Raw genomic sequence first — 24,237 nt, 5'->3', positions numbered from 1 at the left:
CCGCAACACGAAAATGCGTGAGCAGAGTGAAACCCGATCAGCACTGCGGGATGGTGAGCACATGTCCAAGGATTGCATGTGGCTGCCTCACCCGACATTAACTGAGCCGGTTTACGCGACGAAACCCCGCGCATTTTTCGCCACCTCGACTGCCCCGCGACGCTGCCCTAACTGTTATTTTGCACATCCCTACGTTTGCCCCGCGTCTTTTGAACTCGGCCACTTTTCTGCCGCCTGCCATCCTGTGGGAAGCCCGGGCGGGAGTCTACACGTGATAGATGTGGCCCGCCATCTGCTCACAGACATGCGCGCTCGCTTCCTCCCCTATGCTGATGCAACAAGATTGCCGATTTTTTCACTCTTGGGTGCACCCTCTGTTAATGATTCTGCATTTCAAATTCCTTTTAGGTCGAATGGCGGGTCCATGTTTCGCCAGTTTTTCGGCGACACCTGCCTCCATGCCTACAACGTCCTGGTTCGCCTTAAAAATGGAGACCTCTCGGAAGTGGGACAGGCCGTCACCCTGCCCAGCGCCTTATGTTTCGCCCCCAAATCCCCTGCCGGTCTCCCAGCAGACAGCCTTCAGTCAAATGGCCACTGTCATACAGTCAGGGAAAAACGGCCTCCTTCCACGTCTGTTCCCGGGGCATTTGCCGAATGGCTCCCCTCTGGACACTACCCGCCTGGCCGTCAGTCGGCGACGCCGGTTCTCCGCGCATCCTTTCGTCGACTACGAGGGGGTCCGTTCCCGCCAGCCCTCATGAGCCCGCTTCCTTTCAAATATCTCGACCTCCCGTTGCCCCTCACGCCCCCAAATGACAGCACCCTCATACAGCTGTCAAGCCAGCATCGCCCGCAAAAACAAGCCTCTTTCTGGCCCCCCTCCTCCGCCCCCCTCTCCTGCCCACTGTCCCTCTGTTCCCCGATAGGGCGGTTTGCACCAACATGTGCCATCTACATAGTGTAGTCCCGGTGCGGGTGGTGTTCGTAGCGTTAAGCCGTGGTCACTCTGTATAGTATGCCATGCCTGTAAAAAGGATGTAGATCAGTGCATGCGATTCCCGTAACCACTCCCCATTGTCTATAAAATGCTTCTCTAGCTAAATGACCACGGACAGTTGCATGCACCAATAGTACTTTAATAAACAGTTACAGTAAAAGACTTGTGTGTGCAGTAAGTCATTTTACACTCCTCCCACACTCTTTGTGTAAAAAAGTTACCCTCGTGTTCCTATTAAAACTTGCCCTCTCACCTTAAACCCATGTTCCCTGGTTCTTGATTCCCCTATGCTGGGTAAAAAACTTACAGGATCGTGTACACTTCTATAAGATCGCCCCACATCCTCCTGCGCTCCAAGGAATAAAATCATAGCCTGCTCAACCTCTCCCTATAGCTCAGCCTCACGAGCCCAGGCAAATGTCTTTTAAATGTTATGTTGCTACAGTGTTTGTCTTCTCCTCTTTGAAACACATGGCGCTGTTCTGCATTAAACTTTATCTGCCATTTCTTGGCCCATCCACCAGTCTGATCATATCTCTCCTGAAGTCTATCAACATCCTCCTCACAGTTCATCAAGTTTCCACTAATTTTTGTCTGGAAACCGTGCCATATACAATATTATATAATTAATATATATTACAAAGCCAAGTGGGCCTAGGTAACATTGAGGCACAGTAGCGCAGAGGTAGAGTTGCTGTCTTACAGCGCCAAAGACCCCAGTTTGATCTTGACCACCACTGATGCTGTCTGTAAGGAGTTTGTACGTTCGCCCTGTGACCACGTGGGTTTTCTCCAGGTGCTCTGGCTCCCTTCCACATTCTAAGGACGTACAGGTTTGTAGATGAATTGGCTTTGGTAAAAATGATACATTGTCCCTGGTGTGTAGGATAGTGCTAATGTACGGAGTGATCGCTGGTCAGCACGGAATCTGTGGGCAAAAGGGCCCGTTTCCATGCAGTATCTATAAACTAAACACAGCCTCAGAATAAAAGGACACACCTTTAGAAAGGAGACAAGGAGGAACTTCTTTAGCCAGAGGGTGGTGAATCTGTGGAATTCATTGCCACAGACGGCTGTGGAGGCCAAGTCATTGGGCATTTTTAAGGTGGAGATTGACAAGTTCTTGGTTAGTAAGGGGGTCAAAGGTTACAGGGAGAAAGGCAGGAGAATGGGGTTGAGAGGAGAAGACATGATTGAACGTCGGAGTAGAATTGATCAGTCGAATGGCCAAATTCAGCTCCTATGACTTTTTTTCCCTTCAGACAGAAATTCAGGATTAGTGCCTGGGGGGTGGGGGGTGCAGGAAAAGACACCGAGGCCCATGTCACAAATAGGATAGGCTTGAAAGGCCCTGTTTATCAACTTGAAAACCCACACCAACCAAAGTTAGAAGCACTCAGATAGACAGGGGACCCATGGGTCTCCTTAGAAATGGAGTGTAACAAAAGCAACGCACGCCAGTTGGCTGTTTACACTGTGTCCTTTTATTGCAGAGGCTGACAATGCATTATTTCCCCAAGAGGCATTTCATGTTGGAATTGGAGACAGCGAATCACCAGAATTAAATTAAAAATAACAGCAACGAAAGAACGAGCAGCCGCAGTGAGTGGCAAGGCTACACGTCCAGGCGTTCCAACACGACGACAAGACTGCAGAGGCCCCGTGCACAACCATCTAAAGTTCGCTCTGTCCAAAGCTGCTCCATCTAACTGGAAAATTGCGCGTCACACCACTGTTTAAGAGAAGTGCATGAGAGAGCAGACTGATTAGCTCAGCATCCTTTACCATAGAATACATTTGTCCAGTTCTGTCTCCGCGGACAAAGAGATGCCGGTACGGTAACGGTCCTCCATGTCTCCAGGTAGATCGCCCGACAATAAGCTGCTTGTAATAACAGTGAACTGCAGATGGTGGTTTATACCAAAGATAGACACAAAGTGCTGGAGTAACTCAGCGAGTCAGGCAGTATCTCTGCTGAACATGGGTTGGTGAGATTCCGAAATGTCACCCATCCACTATCAGCTATTTAAGGGCCCGACCGCCTAATTAATAACTTTTATTATTTGAAACCATACAGATCATTTTACGTTAAGAAATTCAATAATCTAGTTTTAAACTCTTTGGAGGTGTTAATGCTTTATTCAGTCGCAAATAAAGCACCGACTTAGTCTCCGATTACAGGTAGAATGCTCCATCACCTTGATGATTTTCAGCTGATCAATTTAATCAATTTTATTATTGTTACTGTACCGAAGTACAGTTAAATGTTTTCTGCTCGGGATTGATAAGGGAGAGTAGGATAGGTCTATAAAGCCTCTCCCATCCAATCTGCCTGGCTGATTATATTATTTGGAAAAGAGAAGATATTTAATGGACTTCCACGGCCATTTGATTAAGTCGTCCACAAAAATCAATCATCACTAACTTATAGTGAATGGAAATCAAGGCACATTATTTGCTTAGCTGTGAAAATTACAGTGACACAAGACATTGGTGAGGCCACACTTCGAGTATGCTATTCAGTGTTGGTCACCCTGTTACAGGAAGGATGTCGTTAAGCTGGAAAGGGTGCAGTGAAGATTTACGAGGATGTCGCCAGGACTTGAGGGCCTGAGCTATGGAAGTACTGATTGATTGAAGGATACAGCATGGTAACAGGCTGTTCTCGGCCCATCGAGCCAACGCTGACCGTCGATTACCCGTTTACACTAGCTCTATGTAATCCCACTTTCTCATCTACTCCCTATGCCTAAGGGCAATTTACAGAGGGACAGTGAACCTACAAACACACACCAGGAGGAAACCCACGTGGTCACAGGGAGAATATGCAAACTCCGTTGTCAGGGTCGAAACCAGGTCTCTGGCACCGAGAGGCTGCAGCTCCACCGGCTAGTGTAGTGTAGGGAGCAGACGGCTCCACACAGTGGTGGCATCTGAGCCTCCCTTCAACACTTGTTTCACACAAAGAGTGATGGGTGTATGGAACAAGCTGCCAGAGGAGGTTTGTTGAGGGAGGGACAATTGTAACATTTAAGGAATATTAGACAGGTACATGGATAGGACAGGTTTCGAGGGATATGTGCCAAATGCAGAGAAGTGGAGATAGGGCATGTTGGGTCAAAGGGCCTGTTTTCACGCTGAATCAGCAATCAACTCTGAAACAGGTGATGACACACTGCTAAAATTGCAGAAAGATGGAATCTGAAACCAAAACAGAAACGGGTGGAAGAACTCAGCTAGTCAGGCAGCATCTTTGGGAAAGGAACCCAGTTAATGTAGACACAAGGAACTGCAGATGCTGGAATCGTCAGAATAACACAAAGTGTTGGAGAAACAGCAGGTCGGGCAGCATCTGTAGAGGGAATGGACCGACAACGTTTCACGTTGGGCCTTTCTTCACCATTTGTCCATTCCCTCCGCAGATGCTGCATGAGCTGCTGAGTTTCTCCGGCTCTTTGTGTGTTGGTCTAAACGGTTCGGAGTGGCTTCTCCCTTCCCTCGTTTCCCACAGTTCCTTATTTTGCCCGACAAGATGGCTGCGTTGTCCGTGCGACACCGAGATCCCAATTGTAGTCAGGCCCAGAGAGGGTTAGTTGATTTGAGCAGAGGTGGTTACTGGAGGCTACAGTTCCTGCCGGTGCTCTGTGTCACCTGTCTGGGGCTGTTCCCTCTCCGACCCCACGCCGTAGCCCAGGGTCTCGATGAAGAACCTCATCCGCTGCTCCTTCAGCTGGGTCCCGGTACTCTGGCTCACGTCCAGCTGCAGGTAGCTCTCGTTCCTGCCGTAGACCGGCCACAACTCCAGCCCCTCACCATTCGGGTCCCTGCCACCAATAACACAAACGTTAGTGAGCGTTCATTCCACCGAGATCACAGCCCACTAAACCGGCAGCCCCACCCCCTTTACTCTCTCTCCTCCCCACTCCATCCCCTCCACCACTTTCCCTCCTACCCCACCACTCCCCCTCTCCCACCTCACACACCCCCTCCCGCGCCCCCCCCACACACCACCATCTCCCACCCCCACCCTCCACCCCACCACCTTTCCCAGCTCACTCTGCGAGGGTACGGGTGACAAAGTCCACCCAGGGGAAACCACATCAACTCCCAAACCGACACCCGTCCCCACAGAACAGTGTGTGTCACAGAGGTGCAGCAGTGGCGTTGCTGCCTCACAGCGCGACAGACTCGGGTTTGATCCTGACTATGGGTGCTGACTGTGCAGAATTTACGCATTCACTCTGTGGGGTTTTCACGGCTGCTCCGGTTTCCTCCCACATTCCAAAGACACGCAGGTTTGCGGGATAAAAAAATGGCTTCTGTAAAACCTTGGGGTTCAGAGAGTTCATGGGAGTTGAGATACTGAGGGGCAGTGGTAGGGTGGAGAGGGAAAGCGTATCTGTGTGTAGGTGCCCGGGCAGGGAGCTGGATCGAAGCAGTTCAATGATTGCTACTTTACCCCATCAAACGGGTCTGGCTTAGACGGGGCATCGAGGTTGGCACAGACGAATCGAGCCAACGGTTGTCTGACCCTTCGTGGTGTCTCTTACCCGTTCTTGGCAAAGTTGGCCCAGTAACTCATCACAGTTCTGCTTAAAGCCATCTCTTCTGCCGTGACGTTCTCTGCAAGAGTCACGTTCAAGGTTATTGTCATCTGCACAAGTACAGTGGAAATGCTGCTTGCCAAAACATCACAGGCACAAAGACTCAGACAACACACAAGAACATAAACTATTAATACATTACACATAAAAGTTCCAAAAGAAGGAAGACATTATGAAGAAAAACAAGACATTGGTTCAAAAACATATTTAGCAAGTCCTTACAAGAGTAGTGTTCTGTTGCGGAGGTGGGATTAGGGGTGTGCGGGTCGGTCCAGGAACCTGATGGTTGCAGGAAAGTAGCTGTTCCTGAACCTGGCGGTGTGGGACTTCAGGCTCAGGAAGAAACTGCAGATGCTGGTTTATACCGAAGGTAGATGCAAAATGCTAGAGCAACTCTGCGGGTTGGGCGGCGTCTCTGGAGAAAAGGAATAAATGATATTTTGGGTCGGAACCTAACTGTTGAAGAAGGGTTCCAACTCAAAACATCACCTATTTATTTTCTCTAGAGATGCTGCCTGACCTGCTGAGTTACTCCAGCACTTTGTCTATCTTCACTGTGGGACTTCAGGATTTTGTACCCCCTGCCAGACGGTAGCAATGAGAAGAGGGCACGGCCTGGAAGGTGGGGATCCGTGATGATAGATGACGTCTTCTTGATGCAGCGCCTGGTGTCCATGTTTTTGATGGAGGGGAGGGCTGTGCCCATGATGGACTGGGCTGAGTCCACCACTCACTGCAGACTCTTGTGGTCCTGTTGGAATTGCCAAACCAGGCCATGATGCAACCAGTCAGGATACTTTCTGCAATATGTTTGTCAAATGTTGTAAGAGTTTTTGGAGACATTAATTCCCAGGGTAGGGGAATCTTTGAAAGGGGGGGGGGGATTAAAATGCAGATTTGCATTGATTATCGGAGAGGGATATCCTCTCGGGCTGCTAGCTGATGAAGAAAAATCATTCAGGCTTCCGTTCGTAGGTTTTATTTTTTAATATAAAAAAATTGCTGGACGATTTCATCGCAGAATTTAAATTTAAACCCGACTAAAAACGACTTCAATTTCTTCAACAACACGGATCACAATATCAGGACAAAACAAAAGGTATGTCATTTATTTAACATATTATTCTGCTTTTTCGTTTGGTTTCATTTTAATCTTATGATACGAAAATGTTATTTAGGCCCACATCTTTGCCGTGCCATGTCTTGCCTGCCGATATGGGCTTACATTTATGGCACCGGCAACATTCCAATCGATTACATTCCAGAAACATCCACTCTCAAGATAATTCATTTTTTGGTTTTGTTTGCACAATCATGTCATAACATCTAAATCATCTATATTTTGTGTTATTGTCTATCCATGATCAATATTTTCATACTAAATATCCAGATGTATTGTCAAAAATAGTCACAAGTAATTGTGCAAAAAATAATGATTTTGATTATCTTGAGAGTGGATGTTTCTGGATTAATTTATGGGAATTAAACAATAAATTCCTTCCATTTGGCATAAATTCATGACAAAGTGAGATTTAAAAATCATGTTATATTGTGAATTCTTGTGTGAATGGGGTCAGTTTGTTATTTATTATTTGGATACTTTGGCTATTTAAAAAGTTAGCCTTTTCTTAAGAAATAGATAGATGTTTAGATTCATGAAAATATGAATTTTTTGTTGGGTATTTACTATTTGTTTTAGTGTTTATCTTAACTTTATCATTTTTTTTCCTAAAACTGCAAATAATAACTTGTTTCTGTTAATTCGGTTCAGTGTTTTTTTTTCCTTTACATTTTAAACAGATGTCTCCGAAGAAGAAATGCAAAATTGTCAATCCAAATGCCCAGCAAAAGAGACTCATTTAGATTATTCAAATTTGGACCACTACAAATGTGATGATCTACAGGACATTCTTAATGGGAAAGTAGTGGGCAGAAAGGCATGTCATGCGTGGTTAGAAGACTAAAAACTATAATGCCAAAATTGAAAAGTTGAGGAAAAACAAGGTGTACAGAGTTGCTTATTAGTTACAATCTGAGGAGTATGATGATGCTACTGATTATGATATACCAATGTACCAGTTAGCAACTGATCTTCTCCATAAAGACTTGGTCTTTTGCTAGAAATTGTAATTTCTTTACCTATCTGTTATGGACTTACATCATATAATACAATAAAATTAATGTTCTGATCGTGAGAACATCACATTTTTGAATTATCAAGGCAGTCTGTGTGTTTATTACTATTTCCGTCACAACGGTCAATTTTGTAATTAGCTACAATTAGGTAACTAGTAATTATATGCTTTAACTTCAGGTCATCCAAGTAAAACGTTTCATATTTGTTTCAGAATGCTTCAATCTATAATAACTGAAAATCTCATTGTTCTCTTAATTTTTAAGAAAGTTATGGGCTTTTGACTGTCCTTGATCACCGCTTTTGTGTTAAGTCAATGGAAAAGCAATAGGGAACAAGATGCTAATTTCCGAGTATGAAAATGACCATAACTTTTAAAATACTGAAGATATGAAAGTGAATTAGGCATCAAATTAAAGTTACTTTAATGCTTTATCTGATGGGATAAATTACAGGCTTGACTTTTAAAATCTCAACATTTTGTAACATTCCTACTTCATGGTTGCGTTCATGTGCTGGGCCCAGGACAGTCCATCCTAGATGTTAACACCCAGGAATTTGAAGCTGCTAACGAAAGATCTTAGAGCATAAGATCTTTGCTGCTAACTCTCTGCACCACCAACTCACCAATAAAAACTGGTACCTGGTCTCCCAACTTCCCCTTTCTGAAGTCAACAATCAGTTCCTATTCAGGGACAGTCAAAGATCTTATAGCTGTCTTTGGGGACAGTTACTTCCCAGTTGCTATAAGGCAACTAAACCGTCCTATCACCACTAGATAGCGGTCCTGAACTACCATCTATCTCATTGGAGACCCTCGGACTACCTGTAATCGAACTTTACTGGACTTTACCGTTATTCCCTTCATCATGTATCTATACGCTGTGGACATAATTGTCGTCTGGCCAACACGCAAACAAAAACCTTTCACTGAACCTCGGTAAATGTAACAATTATAATCTCAATCAATCAGACCAAACTCAATCCAACCTAAATCTAAACAAAACTAAATCTAATCTAAACCTAACGTTGCTTGGTCTTGTTGACGTTGAGTACGAGTGTGTCACAGGAGGAGAGAAGGGCCTGTGATCAGGGGAAGGGAGGGAAGGTGGTGGGGTAATGTTCAAGGTGAAAGAAAGGTGAGTTCGGGGGAAAGTAAACGGGACAGGCAGAATCAGGAGTGTGCTGGAACACTCACAGAGGCAGACAGCAGAGAAACAGACCCTTCGGCCCATCCCATCCATGCTGACCAACACTTCCCGCTGAGTTTACCTCCGACACATTGTGCTTTGCTGGGGAGGAAAGTGGAGCGTGCGACTGAGAGAGGAAGTCCCATCTACTAGCACTGGGCTCACCTGATAAAACCACGTCTCCGTCCCAGAAGGGAGCACCAAAGACGTAGCCGATCTCTTCTCCGTGGTCAGCCTTCACAAAGTCGGGCCGGCCGAGGCGGACGATGCTGGTGCTGTGCTGGAACTCATACAGAAACACCGGGCCGCCCGCATCTGTGGAAGGGCAGCAAGATGGATTAGTGCCTGGAACGGCAGGGGGTGTGGGCAGTCTGAGGCAGGTCCTCTGTACCGCGGAAGAGGAATCAGTGCTGAGAGTCAAGGAGCAAAATCCATCAATGCAAAGTAGAAAAAAGGATTTTAGTTTAGAGATACAGCGCAGACACAGGCGTGGAGCCCGCACCGAATCAGCAATCACCTGATCACATTAGTTCTATCTCACACACCAGGGTCAATTTACAGAAACCAATTAACCTACAAACCTGAACGTCTTTGGGAATTGGGAGGAAGCGGAGAACTCGCAGGAAACCCATACGCTCACAGGGATAACGTGCAAACTCCGTATAGACAGCACCCGAGATCAGGATCGAACCCGGGTGTCTGGCGCCGTAAGGCAGCAACTCAACTGCTCTGCCATAGTACTCAAGGGGGTCTGGAACTCTCTGGCACAAAGGGTGGGGGTAGGTGGCAGAGAGATCCCTAACCCAGAAGCTGAGACCCGGGGAGTGGGGTTAATCTGGTCAGGGAGTCACATGGGTGAAATAAGGCATATCCGGGTGTGTTTTACACAGCGGGCGGTGGGGGCTGAGGATGCACTGGGAATGGAGGGGTACGGATCACCTGCAGGCAGAGGAAATTAGTTTAACAGCATCATGTTCGGCATGGACATTGTGGACCCTAGATCCTGTTCCTGTATTGTACTGTTCTATGTCCTGTATACAGTACAGTACAGGAACAGGCCCTTCGGCCCATAATGTCCATGCCAAAATGATGCCAAGTTAAACTAATCTCCTCTGCCCATACACAACCCAGATCCCTCCATATGCATGTGCCTCTCTACAAGTCTCTACAATACATCTGTCTTCACCACCACTCCAGCAGCATGTTCCAGGCACTCACCCAAGACGTACAGGCTTGTCGGTTAATTGGTTTTTGTAAGTTGTAAAATTGTCCCTAGTGTGCAAGATAAGGTCAGTACGGACTCGGTGGGCCAAAGGGCCCTTAACAGGCCTGTAACACAATCCACATAGATATAATACACATTTAATAAAGAATTATTGGGATAAATTTATAACCCCTTTAAAATTGCACCATGGCTCGCTCTTCCCAGGTATGGACCACCTGTGAGTGGAAGATGTTGCCCCCGAGAGCTGTATTGCACGGGTTTTTGGGGTTATTTGCTTGGATCTGATACCTCGGCATAACCTTGCAGTGCGGATAGTTGGCAACACCATGAACAAGTCTCCCAGCAGCTCAAGGTGTAGGTCCCGGATCTGAGTCCTGTCCTGCGTGTCTCCCAAGTATTCATCCAGGACTTGTTCCACATCCTCCAGCGGCAGCTATCCTCAGAGAATGGAAGTAACACAGAGACAGTCAGACCCGCAAGCGCTTATACACTGGCCATCACCAGTCAGGGTATTGAAATGTTGGGGTAAAAAATAAACACAAAGTGCAGGAGTAACTCAACAGGTCAAACAGCATCCCCTGGGAAACATGGACAGTGATGTTTCAAGTCAGGACCCGTCTTCAGTGTCTGTTGTCACCCACCCATGATCTCCACAGATGCTGCCCAACCCACTGACTTACTCCAACACGCAGCTTCCTTATTTCTGAACCAGCATCTGCTTTGGTAATGCATCTAAACCTTTCCTATGCAGGTTCATGTCCAAATATATTTTCAATTGTATCTGCCTCATCTACCTCCTTTGGCAGCTCATTCCATATACCCAGCACCCTGTGTGTCACCCTCAGGTTCCTAAATCTTTCCCCTCTCACCTTACATCCCCTTGTAACTATACCCCTTGTTTAAGGATCTCCCACTAGTGGAAACAAGAAACTCCTCCAGTCATAGAGCAATACAACATGGAAACATGCCCTTCCACATCTTGGTCAGCATGGCCCAGTCGGGCCAAAGGGCCTGTTTCCATGCTGTATGACACCATGACTCTGAATACCTCCTCTGGCAGCTCGTTCTGACTTGTTGAAACGGTGACCATACACTCCATCATCACTCTGTGCAGCCACAACCCTCCCATGTCAATGGTGGGAGAGGTGGTGACCCGGTCAAATTGTGTAGGAAGGAACTGCAGACGCTGGTTTACACTGAAGATAGACACAAAATGCTGGCGTAACTTAGCGGGTCAGGAAGCATCTCTGGAGACAAGGAAGAGAAACCCTTCTTCAGACTGTTATTTTTCAGGGGAGACGGCGAAGGTTGGCGGTGGTGGAAGCGTTGGTAATCCCGGGGAGTCTGAGGAAGGGTCTCGACCCGAAATGTCACCTGGTCCTTTTCTCCAGAGATGCTGCCTGACCCACTGAGTTACTCCAGCACTTAGTGTCTACCTTCCAACATGGTCAACGTCTGCCCCAAGTTTAACAGACTGAAGACATTTGCAGGAATTCATCCCAATAGGTGAGTGGGGGTTGAGAGAAACTCACCAGCTTTGCGGATCTGATGACCTTCTCAACCATCTCTCTGTCCATTCCTTCCTGCCAGCCAGGCGGATTCACGAACTGTTGAGAAAATACAGCAGTGAGAATGCTTGTGCCTACATCCATAATTTATAGATCCATGCACTCAGCTGCCCATCCACACTGACAGGGAGAGATCCAGTGAGCATGGATCCCATCAACCTCACTATAAGTGGGGTCAAGGAACTGGTCCTATTCATGGAGGCACGGTGGCGCCGTGGTAGACCTACTGCCTTTCAGCACTAAAGACACAGGTTCGATCCTGACCTCGGGTGCCGTCTGTATGGAGTTTGTACATTCTCCCCGTGACCGCCTGCGTTTTCTCCGGGTGCTCCTGTTTCCTCCCACATTCCAATGATGTAGGTTGTAGGTTGTGCGTACAGGTTGATCGCTGGTCGGCGCGGATTCGATGGGCCGAAGGAGGGGACAGGGACACACACACACACGACATTTAGCCAATTATGCTGGTGTCAGGTATAGCAGATACAACCCATTCCTCCCAGCCCCTCCCTCAGCTGCCTACTCAGTACCATTAAAAAGCCCCGACTGAATCCATTCCCCATGCCTCCTGGTGGAGAGTTCCCAGCCAGAGCCACATATCACTGGAAGGGAAGGATTCCCCTCACATCTCCCATGTTACTTCTGCGCAAAATGTTAGATATGGCCACCAGCACAGCTGGCTTGCACTGTGCCAACCGGCCCAACTTTGCCCATCTCCAGCACGCTCTCTCTAGAACCACAGCTGGCATTTCCGATCCGGCCCACCAAACCCAAACCATCAGGCTAAGAAAGATCTGGAGTCACAAAGACCTGTTGTTAGACTTCTGGAGGAGCTCAGCGGGTTGGGCAGCATCTGTGGAGACAGAGGGAGGGTCAACGTTTCCGAGCGATTTCCTTCATTGAGGTTAACTTGATCTCACCTGAGCCAAGAGCCAGCCACCTTCATGATTATTGACTCCCAACAGATACGGGACCATGTGGAACTGCTTTGCCTCAAGGAGTTGATCAACTTCTTTGGTCAAGAACACTCCATCCACCACTATAGGTACGATCAGCTTGTGGGAAACAGAAAGAGAAAAAGGCTTAAAACAATGGCACAGTGGTAGAGTTACTGCTTCACAGCGCCAGAGACCTGGGTTTGATCCCGACTATGGGTGCTGTCTATACAGAGTTTGTACATTCTTCCTGTGACTGTGTGAGTTTTCTCCAAGTGCTCTGGTTTCTTCCCACACCACAAAGACGTACACGTTTGTAGGTTAATTGGTTTCTGCAAATTGTAAATTGTCTCCAGTGTGTAGCGTGATGTAGTGTACACCCTTATTTTCATGTGTTGGAAGGAACTGCAGTTGTTGGTTGAAAAAGATAATAGACATAACTTAACTCAGCAGATCAGGCAGCATCTCTGGAGAAAAGGAAAGGGTGACGTTTCAGGTCGAGATATAGATGGTGAGATATATAGATATAGAACAAATGAATGAAAGATATACAGCGATGATGGAGCCCACAATGGTCCATTGTTGGCTGTGGGGTAGGTGATGACGAGTTATACTGACAGCAAAACCCAACCGGACGGCAGTGAAACTAGCACGATGACCAGGTGTGAGAGGGGGGGATGCAAGGGTTACTTGAAGTTAGAGGAATCAATAGTAATTCTGCTGGGCTGTAATCTGACTTTTTTTTCCAAGCTGTGTCGCTAAAGTAAAGTAAAGGTCAGTGCAGAATAGTGTGAGGAACACAGTTGTGAAAGAGTTCAGATATGTGGTGGATGCACACACGGTTCCAGAGCCAGGAGATCAGTTACCTGTGGGCCTGTCCTTCCAGGAGCTCTGTTAGCAAGACAGTCGGTCAGAGAGAAAGATCACACAACATCCAAAAACTCTCGGAAACCAATGGATTATTTTGAAGTATCATTCTCATGGTAGGGAGGAAACATTTGGACACATCCAGATTTACATTGAAGACTCTCGGACTGAGTTTAATCAGACTTTATATTACACTAAACGTTATTCCCTTTATCCTGTATCTGTACACTGTGGACAGCTCAATGATAATCATGTACAGTCTTTCTGCTGACTGGTTAGCAAACACCAAAACTGTACGTCAGGGCGCGTGACCATCAATAAACTAAACTAAAGAACAGAGAGCAGAAACAGGGCCTTTGGTCCACCATGTGTGTGTTGAGCATGATGTCAGTTTTAATTAATCCCTTCTGCCTGAATGTGATCCATACGCCTCTATTCCCTGCATATCTATGTGCCTATCCCGAATCCTCTTAAGCTTGTACCTGTCTCCACCACCACCCCTGCAGTGTGTGTATGCATGCGAGTGTGAGTGTGAGAGTGAGTGTGAGAGTTTGCATCTGCACGTGCATGTACTTTGAATTTACTGAACTATGCAATGAAAGAATTTCTCTCTACCTTGGTGCATGTGACAATCAAGAACCATTGATCCCAAGACCATTGTGGCCAGCAGCGTTACCTAAGACAATGCAACAGACACACTCACAGTGTGAGAACCTAACGCAGTTGGTTTCACCTACATTGCTTTTGGTGAGGTTCACAAACTCTTCTTCCGACCTGCTCCTCAGGCAGTTAACCAGTTCCTGTGAAGTGTCCATGCCACAGCCCGTCTTGTTGGCCACCAGCTGCACCAGAATTAACAGTTTAAAAGTTATAATCATAATAATCATAATAATACTTTATTAGCCCAGTATGTTTTGCAACATAGGAGGAATTTGATTTGCCATACAATCATACCGTTAAAAAGCAACAAAACACACAAAATACATTTTAACATAAACATCCACCACAGTGACTCCTCAACATTCATCACTGTGATGGAAAGCGAAAAAAAAGTTCAATCTCTTCCCTTCTATTTCTCCCGCAGTCGGGGGCTTCGAGCCTTCCGTTGACGGGACAATCTTGGCTCTCGTAACTGGTGGCGGGCCCTCAGCGTCGGGGCGATCAAGCTCCTGCATCGATGGGAATCTCAGCTCCCCCGTGCCGGGCGATCTACCCCGGGTTTGGGCTAGTCGAAACCTTCTGCGACTGGAGCATCCCGCCATCATTCTCTACCCGAGACGGCGAGCTCCGCGATGTTGAAATCCGCAGGCCATGGTTGGAGCGTCGATCCCAGGCAAGGGGCTCAAAGTCAGTCCAGAGCAAGGCCTGCAGTTCCATGATGTTAGGCCGCAGAGCGACCAGAGGTACCATCCGGAAAACAATCACATCTCCGGCAAGGTAAGAGATTGAAAAAAATTTCCCTCGACCCCGCCCCCCACATAAAACAAACCAGGGAACATTAACACAAACTTTTAAAACACACTAAAATAACAACAACAAAAACGAAAAGGCAGACAGACTGTTGGCGAGCCTGCCATCGTGCTGCACCCCCCCCAGGAGCAGAATTAGACCATTCGGCCCATCAAGTGTACTCTACCATTCAATCATTCCAGGGATCATTCTCATAAACCTCCTCTGGACCTTCTCTAGCTCCAACACATCCTTCCTCAGATATGGGACCCAAAACTGCTGACAATAGTTTGGCGGTCTGACCAGTGCCTTATAAAGCCTCATCATTAAATCCTTTTTTTTTATTTTCTATTCCTCTGGAAATAAATGCTAATGTTGCATTTGCCTTCCTTACTACCGATTTGACTTGCAAATTAAGTTTTTGCAAATTCTGTACCAGCACTCCCAAGTCCATTTGCATCTGTGGTTTCCGAATTTTCTCACCATTTAGAAAATAGGGGCTATTTTTCACTCGTGGACATTTTTTATCAGGCTGGAAAAAAGTCCCGACTTACCTGATGCCCCGAGTACCTACGGCTGGCATAACGAGCGGCTATGATATATCTACGGACTCCTACGGACTCGTTACGAACATTCTGCGAGTTTGAATCAAGGGGAAAACTCGGGAGAATTTGTGAATATCTCGGGAAAGTGGGACAGGCCCTCTAGTGGGTCAGGCAGCATATCTGGAGAAAAGGAATGGGTGGTGTTTCGGGTCGAGACCCTTAATCACAAAATGCTAGAGTAACTCAATGTCACCTATTCGTTTACTCCAGAGATACTGCCTGACCCGCCAAGTTACTCCAGCGCTTCATGTCTAACTTCAATGTTTTAGTCATGTTGGTTTTCAAGCCCTGCCTCTTTATACCTACAACCTTTAATAGACATTTAGACTGATATATGGATTGAAAGATTGTAGAGGCTATTGGTCAAAGGGGCACTAGCCCAGAGTGCCATCGTGGTTGGCATGGACAATTGGGCCAAAGGGTCAGTTTCTGTGCTACACAGCTCTGTGACTCTGTGCCAAGAGTGTTTGATTGTCAAAAGTCCTGAAACAGAACAATGAAACTCTTTCTATGACCTGGTTCTTTAAAGGTGTTTGAACTCGATGTGAAGTTTTCACACCGGAAAGCTGTAGATTGACGACTTTAGAAAGAAGTCAACTCACCTGAGCTGATGACATTGGATCTCTGCTAATAAGGCCCTGCAGTAATGCGGTGCCACTTTCCGAGATCGCCCTGTGAAACAGGCCAGAGGCCAGCGGAGAAACGAGCTGCAGAAAGAACAGGGGGCATCAGCTGGGACTCACCGGCAGACCCCTGCCCTAGTCTGGGGAGGTGCAGGGGGTGGTGGTTACAGCGGCTCTGAGGCTACTGGTTTCAGATGGAAAACGGCGGCGCAAGTAGATATGGTGATCAAAAAGGTTCTTGGCACATTGGCCTTCATCAGTGCTGAGTATAGAGAATTTGGAAAGGGTGCGGAGAAGATTTACGAGGATGTTGCCAGGACTCTAGGGACCAAGCTATAGGGAGAGGTTGAGCAGACAGTATACACCTCTATAAGATCACCCCTCATCCTTCTGCGCTCCAAGAAATAAAATCACGAGGAGAATAGATCAGGTGAATGCACAGTCTTTTGCCAGAGTAGGGGAATCGAGAACCAGAGGACATAGATTTAAGGTGAGCAGTGAAAGATTTAATGGAAACTTTTTTTTACACCAAGGGTGGTGGGTGTATGGAATGAGCAGCCAGAGAAGGTAGTTGCAGCAGGTACTATTACAACATTTAAGAGACATTTGGACAGGTACATGGATAAGATAGGTTTAGAAGGATCTGGGCCAAACACAGACTAGTGCAGAAGGGTCAGCGTGGGCAAGTTAGATCAAGGGGCCTGTTTCCACGCTGTAAAACTATATGGAGAACAGAAGACTTCTCATGGGTGTGGGGGGAGATGGGTGGACATCGCCCCAGTCTCCAGGTGGAAACATGCAAGTGAACAGAGAATCACTAACCACCGGTGAAACAGAGACATAAAGTACCACAGATGTCAAAATCTTGAGCAAAGCACTAATTACTTGGGGAACTCAATGGTTCAGGCAGCATCTGTGGAGGGAATGGACAGACGATGTGTGAGGCCAGGACCCTTCTTCCGACTGATGGAGTAGGTGGTGAGAAACCTTGAAAAGAGGTGGAGCAGGACAAAGCCTGGCGAGTGATAGAAACAAAGAAATGCCGATGCTCGTTTATACTGAAATTAGACATAAAGTGCTGGAGCAACTCAGCGGGTCAGGCAGCAACTCTGGAGAAAAAGGATGGGTGACGTTTCGGGTAGGGACCCTTCTTCACTTAGACTTAGGAGAAGGGTCCCAAACCGAAACCACTTATTCTTTTTCTCCAGAGATAATGCCTGAGCCTCTCAGTTACTCCAGCACTCTGAGTGATAGGTGGATACAGGTAAGAGGGAGGGTTTGATTGGCAGATGGGTGGAGTGAGACAAAAGTTGAAAGGGAGAGCAGATGAGGATAGGAAGGAGAGGAATGCAATGTGCGGTCTCGGGGAGTGCAGTCGGTGTGGGCAGAACAAAGGAGGGCCAAAGAGCTTACCAGCAGCGAGACACTTATCCCCCCGGCCGACTCCCCGAAGATGGTGACGGAGCGGGGATCGCCCCCGAAACTGGCGACGTTTGCTTGGACCCACTGCAGGGCTGCAACCTGATCCAACATGCCCAGGTTTGCCGGCATTGCAGCATCACCCGTGCTGAGGGGAGAAAGGCAGCGCTGTGACCCTGCAAAGTGAGCAGCACCGCGGGACAGGGGGGGGTGAGGGGAAAGAGGGGACGGGAGGAGGAGGCCGTTTACCTGAAGAAGCCGAGCATCCCCAGCCGGTACTGGATCACCACTATCACCACCCCTTCGTACGATGCCATCGGCGAGGCGTCGTAGTACCCGCCGCTGCCCATCGCAAAACCACCGCCGTGGATCCACACCATCACCTGGGACAGGGCAGCAGGTCAGCACATACCCACATCCACACACCCCACCTCTCGGTACAGACCCCCACCCTCATAACACTGACACCACCCCCCGCACCAGGCACCAAACCCTCAACCCACTCCATCACCAGGGGTGGAGCAGACCCGACTGACGCACCACATACCCCACCGCAACAAACACCCCCCCCCCTCCCCCCACCGCCCCCAAACACCCCCCGCATCAACTCCCACAACGTGCAGAAGACATTCACAGAAAGACAGGAATCTCTCGATCAACCGTGTGTTTGTGTGCATGTCACTCTCTCTCTCTGTACATCACACTGTGTCCTTCCCTCTCTACGCGCGGTGTTTGTGTGTGTGTGGCTCTATGTACTCGGCAGGAGTCTCTATGAACGGTGTGTTTTCATGTGGGTGCCAGTCTCTGTCCACTGAGTGTATCTAGAAACATAGAAAATAGGTGCAGGGTTAGGTCATTCGGCCCTTCGAGCCCGCACCGCCATTCAATATGATCATGGCTGATCATCCAACTCAGTATCCTGTTCCTGCCTTCTCGCCATACCCCCTGATCCCTTTAGCCACAAGGGCCACATCTAACTCCCTCTTAAATATAGCCAATGCACTGGCCTCAACTACCTTCTGCGGCAGAGAATTCCAGAGATTCACCACTCTCTGTGTGAAAAAAGTTTTCCTCATCTCGGTCCTAAATGATTTCCCCCTTATCCTTAAACTGTGACCCCTTGTTCTGGACTTCCCCAACATTGGGAACAATCTTCCTGCATCTAGCCTGTCCAACCCCCTAGGTACTGTATGTGTGTGTGTGCGCGCACATACATATACACAGATATACACACACACATACATACATACATGGAATATACAAAGATGAAGTTATTTCTGAATCTGCTGGTGTGCGCTTTCAAACTCTGTATCTTCTGCTGATGGGAGAGGGGAGAGTGACCAGGGTGTGAGTGGTGCTTATTGTGAGTTGTGCTTATTATGAGTGGTGCTTATTATCTTTCCAGAGGCAGCGTGAAGTATATATATCTATATTACTAAAAGTCTCATCTTGACCACTTCTTGTTGCACTGCATATTGATTTTAGAAAAAACACTGCCACTTACGGCTTTATTTTTGGCCAACTTGCTCAGAGTCCCCCTCCGCTGGTCAGGACAAGAGGATTTTTTCCCATCGATTAAAAATAAAGGACTTATTAATGTTTAAAAAAATGTTGAGATTCTCTTTCCTGAAGGCCACGCCCCTTCCGGAGGGTCTATAAAACCCGGAAGTGTGGAGGTGCCTCAGTTCTCTGCAAGATGGGGGAATGAGAGGTCGCAATTCTCAGTCAGATCTGTGAATCACACTGAACACATGTCTACTAAACTGTGAGTGGTTTTACTGACCTGTCAGTGCCCTTAATGTGGTTTGAAAATGTAGTTTGAAAATGAAAAAGTGTTTTTTGATTTGAAAATGCAAAAAGTGTGTTTTGGTTTGAGAATGCTAAAGTTGCCTTGCCGTCTATATAATTAAAAGTCTAATCTTGACCACTTCCTGTTTGCTCTGTATATTGATTTTAGAAAAAACGCTGCCACTCGTGATTTGAAAACGTGGTGATTTTTGGCCATATTACTCAGAGTCCCGCCCCGCACATCAGGTGCCGAGCATTTTTCCCATTGATGGAAAATAAGAGTTATTGGTGTTTAAAAAATGTTGAGATTCTCTCTCCTGTCAATTATTCCATGATGGCCACGCTCCTTCTGGTGGGAGGGACTATTAAACCTGGAAGTTGCTCAGTCCCTGGAAGGTCACGACTCTGTCTTTAGTGGGCTTGCTTGAAATTGTATGAAACGGCATTTGAATTTGGTGGCCTTGCACCCTGCTTGAAATGATACGAGACTGCACTTGAATTTGGTGGCCTTGCACCCTGCTTGAAGTGGGATGAAACATAAAGATGTGTGCACTTGCATGTGCGCTGCTCAGTGTGATGCACTCTCTGACGGGCCCCCGATTTCCAGGCTACTCACGGGCAGCTTGGTCTGGGTGTTGGTGGGGCTGACGGGAGTGTGTACATTCAGGTACAGGCAGTCCTCACTGTACGTCCGCGGAGCCAACGTGATCTTCATCGTCTCCAGCAGCATGTCCTCCATGGTGGAGTCCTGTGGGCACCTGCGGTGTGGCAGACAGGAGTTAACCAGCCTGCAGCTTGGCATCAGCTCATTATTGGCGCATATACTGGGATATAGTGAAAACTTTATCTGCATGCTATCCAGTCAAATCATACTGTACACGAGTACAATGAAGATACACATGTACAACAGATAGTGTAAAGAGAAAAATACCAGGGTGCTGAATACAATGTTGAAGCTTTATAGCATTACAGTTACAGAGAAAGTGCAGATTACATTGTTGTTTAAAGTTCACAATGAGATCGGTTGGAAATTCACGGCTACATGCTAGCTTATGGGAGGAGTGTTCAGTAGCCTGATAACAGCAGGGAACAGACTGTGACTGAATCTGATGATGTGTGCTTTCAAGCTTCTGTACCTTCTGCTCGATGGGAGAGGGGAGAAGAGGGAGTGACTGGGGCGTGTGTGGTGCTCGATTATGTTGGTTGCTTTCCTAATGCAGCCCTTCTTCAGATTGGACCCTCTACAGACCAGCCTTTAGACAGGCACATGGATGTGCATGGAATGGAGGGATGTAGATCACGTGCAGGCAGAGGAGGTTGGTGCAATTTGGTGTCGTATTCAGCACGGACATTGTGGGCCGAAGGGCCTATTGCTGTGCTGATCTGTGTACATTTAATTCCTACATCCACCCTGCCAGTCGCCTGGAGAATCTCCATCCCCGTGAGAGAGCCGGTGACCGGGGAAGGAGCAGTTACCAGCGGTCGGTGATCGGGTGGCCACTCGGCGCCAGGCGAGAGCGGGGTAAAGGTGCGGCACTCACCCTGGGGCCAAGGCCATGGCTTTCCTGGTCCCGGTCCACCCCTCGGGCAGCTCCGGCCTCGAGAACCGCAGGGGGCCGACGGGGGGCTTGGCGAAAGGGATCCCCAGGTAGCTGTAGACAGGCGTGTCCGTCCCTCTCACCGACACACGCATCCCCTCCAGTGGCCCGTAGCTGGTGACCACAATCGGACGGCCACCACCTGCAGCTGCAAGGTTTCAGATGGTTACTTATCTATATATACATGTCTTGGACGTAAATGTAGACGAGGTGGTTTGTTTATTATTGCCACCTGTACCGAGGTAAAGTGAAAAGCTTTATTGTAGTGTGCTATCCAGTCAGTGGAAAGACTATACATGATTACACTCAAGCCGTCCACAGTGTACAGATACAGGATAAATGGAATAACATTTACTGCTAGATAAAGTCTGATTAAAGATAATCCAAGGCTGTCCAATGTGGCAGACGGTAGTTTAGGACAGCTCTCTAGTTGTTGATAGAATGGTTCACTTGCCACATACGAATGGGGAAAAAAAATCTCTGAATCTGGTTAGTAAGTTTGTAGATAGAGTTTAGAAGGATGAGTGGGCAATATCCAGCTTAGATAGAGTAGTCATGGACAGGATGTTTCCAGTAGTGGGAGAATCTAGGACCAGACAGCACAGCCTAAATTTAAATAATCAGCTAATCTATTTAAACCAAACTATGACGGTGCAAAAACCAAAGTCCATTAGTGTTGTGTAGATCAGCAATCATCAGGTTCAAGAACCTGAGGATTGCTGGGATGAAGCTGTTCCTGAACCTGGAGGTTCTTAGGCTCAGATACCTTCTTCTGGATAGTAGCTGTAAAATGTGGCGAGAGTGCCGTGGGTCTCTGTTGATGCTGGCTGCCTTTGAGCCAGCGCCTCCTGTAGATCCCCGTGATGGACCAGGCAGCGTTTACCACTCTCTGATCTTCATTCCAGGCCGTTTCAGTTGCTGAACCAGGCTGTGATGCCACCAGCCAGTGTGCTCTCTGTAGCTAAAAACAATCTTCTGCTTCTTGTGTAACTATTGCATAACCTTCTAGGTTTAGAACACTCCAGCACACTGTGCTCTGATGATGAGGAATTCTTCCTGCTGGCTCAGAACGTACAGATGTATTGCAGTAAGTCATGTTGTAACCCTCCAGTGTGGATGGGGAAATGGGATGTGTAGAAATCGTGTTTCCTCATCCCTCTTACAGGAAGTTCTCAAAATGTCAAGTTAAGTAATATTATAGTCTTACAGTGTGGAAACAAACCCTTCGGCCCAACTTGCCCACACCAACCAACATGTCCCATCTACACTAGTCCCACCTGCCTGCATTTGGCCCATATCCCTTTAAACCTATCCTAACCAAGTACCCTGTCAAAAATGCTTCTCAAAAACGGTTGCAATGGTCCCTGCCTCAATTACCTCCTCCGGCAGCTCGTTCCATGCACCCAATCCTTGTTCTCATTATTCACCACCCTATCCGACTGCGTTGCCATTTAATCCCACAAATACTCCAGCTCCTTCGCTCAATTCTGTCCAATTCAGTCTCGGGTGTTCCTATTGTATGTCCCTCTCCAGCGCATGTCCACGTGAAGCTGGTGTGGGTGGCACAACAAATGCACTCTTCGCACTTCAGGGCGGGAGAGAGGGGGGCTCTGCTCCACAGCTGAGATTCTTCCCCCCCCCCCCCCCCACCCTTCCTTCCTTATTTTTAAACAGAGCTATCGTATGAAGAAATACGATAGCTCTGTTTAAAAATAAGGAAGCTCACTTTTTTTTTTAATATAAATGATAAATTGAGAAAAAGATTTCCACACGTTAATGAATGAGCCCATTAGAGAACATGGGTTTGGACTTAACATCAAAGGTAGGGAGTGTTAGTTGACCATCATTGTTCAGTATTATTGTTCGGGTCACTTTAGCCCCAGGAGAGTTGCTGCTGCAAAGGAATGTCCTCCAGGTAACTGTGGGCAGGGTGAGCTGCAGGTGTCCCTGCATCCCCTCCCCAATAGGGGGCAGTCAGGAGCTCAAATACTCCCAGCAGTTATCAGATAGAACCAGCCTATCACCAGCTAGAGCAGTCCTCACCTCCCATCTATCTCATTGGAGACCCTTGGAATGTCTTTAACAATACTTTACTGGATTTTATCTTGCACTAAACGTTATTCCCTTTATCCTGTATCAGTAGACTGCAGTCAGCTCGAGTGTATTCACATATAGTCTTTCTGCTGACTCAGTAGCATGCGACAAAAAAGCTTTTCACTGTTACTCAGTACATGTGACAATAAACAAAACTAAAAAAGTGTTGGAGTAACTCAGCGGGTCAGGCAGCATCTCTGGAGAAAAAGAATAGGTGAGGTTTTTCTCCAGAGATGTTGCTTGACCTGCTGAGTACCTCTGGCACTTTGCCTCTATCTTTGGTATAAATCAGCATCTACAGTTCCTTGTTTCAACGGTTAGGAGCTCAAACACCTGGGTCAGGGAGTCATGCATTCTGATATGTTGTCTGTCCCTTCCCTCAGGCCCACTGGGTTCCTGCAGCACTTTGTAATAGAAACATAGAAAATAGGTGCAGGTGTAGGCCATTCAGCCCTTCAAGCTTGCATGATCATGGCTGATCATCCAACTCAGTATCCTGTACCTGCCTTCTCTCCATACCCCCTGATCCCTTTAACCACAAGGGCCACATCTAACTCCCTCTTAAATATAGCCAATGAACTGGCCTCAACTACCTTCTGTGGCAGAGAATTCCACAGATTCACCACTCTCTGTGTGAAAAATTTTTTCCTCATCACAGTCCCAAAAGATTTCCCCCTGATCCTTAAACTGTGACCCCTTGTTCTGGACTTCCCCAATATCGGGAACAATCTTCCTGCATCTAGCCTGTCCAACCCCTTAATAAAAAGGAACTGCCAATGCTGGTTTATACCAAAGGTAATAATATGTTGGAGTAACTCAGCATGCAGCAAAGTGTTCCGACCCGAGATATCACCCATCAATGTCTCCAGAGATGCTGCCTGACCTGCTGAGTTCCTCCAGCACTATGTGTTTTGATCAATATTCCAGCATCTTTAGTTCTCCACCCTGCGCCTCTGGAAGTTCGTCCCATTGTCAATGAATCCCCCCCCAGGTTCTGTAGACGCACCTTAGGAAGCATCCCTTCAAGATGCACCACAGCTGGTTTGGGAACAGCTCTGCCCAAGACCACAACAAATGGCAGAGTTGTGGATGTAGCCCAGTCCATCACACAGCCCAGACTCTCCACCACCATTGACTCCAT

General features: G+C 47.4%; 1 protein-coding gene across 2 annotated transcripts in view; it reads right to left on the bottom strand.

Annotated features, from left to right (window-relative positions):
* The window catches only part of ces2b (carboxylesterase 2b), a 52,149-nt gene that overhangs the window by 26,132 nt on the left and 1,780 nt on the right, over positions 1–24,237 (bottom strand). The window contains exons 2-13 of one of the 2 annotated variants that reach the window (XM_055648803.1): positions 20,946–21,150; positions 20,021–20,162; positions 17,866–17,999; positions 17,611–17,764; positions 16,177–16,281; positions 14,258–14,362; positions 12,639–12,773; positions 11,686–11,760; positions 10,442–10,586; positions 9,094–9,243; positions 5,551–5,623; positions 4,652–4,824 (exon numbers count right to left, since the gene is read on the bottom strand). In XM_055648803.1, coding sequence (XP_055504778.1) covers positions 4,652–4,824; positions 5,551–5,623; positions 9,094–9,243; positions 10,442–10,586; positions 11,686–11,760; positions 12,639–12,773; positions 14,258–14,362; positions 16,177–16,281; positions 17,611–17,764; positions 17,866–17,999; positions 20,021–20,162; positions 20,946–21,150 — 1,596 coding nt within the window. The remainder of the gene's footprint in view (positions 1–4,651; positions 4,825–5,550; positions 5,624–9,093; positions 9,244–10,441; positions 10,587–11,685; positions 11,761–12,638; positions 12,774–14,257; positions 14,363–16,176; positions 16,282–17,610; positions 17,765–17,865; positions 18,000–20,020; positions 20,163–20,945; positions 21,151–24,237) is intronic. The other variant, XM_055648804.1, reaches the window with a different exon arrangement.

This window comes from Leucoraja erinacea, chromosome 17 (genome assembly GCF_028641065.1).
Source record: "Leucoraja erinacea ecotype New England chromosome 17, Leri_hhj_1, whole genome shotgun sequence".
Lineage (NCBI taxonomy): Eukaryota > Metazoa > Chordata > Chondrichthyes > Rajiformes > Rajidae > Leucoraja > Leucoraja erinaceus.
The sequence above is the reverse complement of the archived record's forward strand: the minus strand, read 5'-3'. Positions and strand labels throughout refer to the sequence as shown.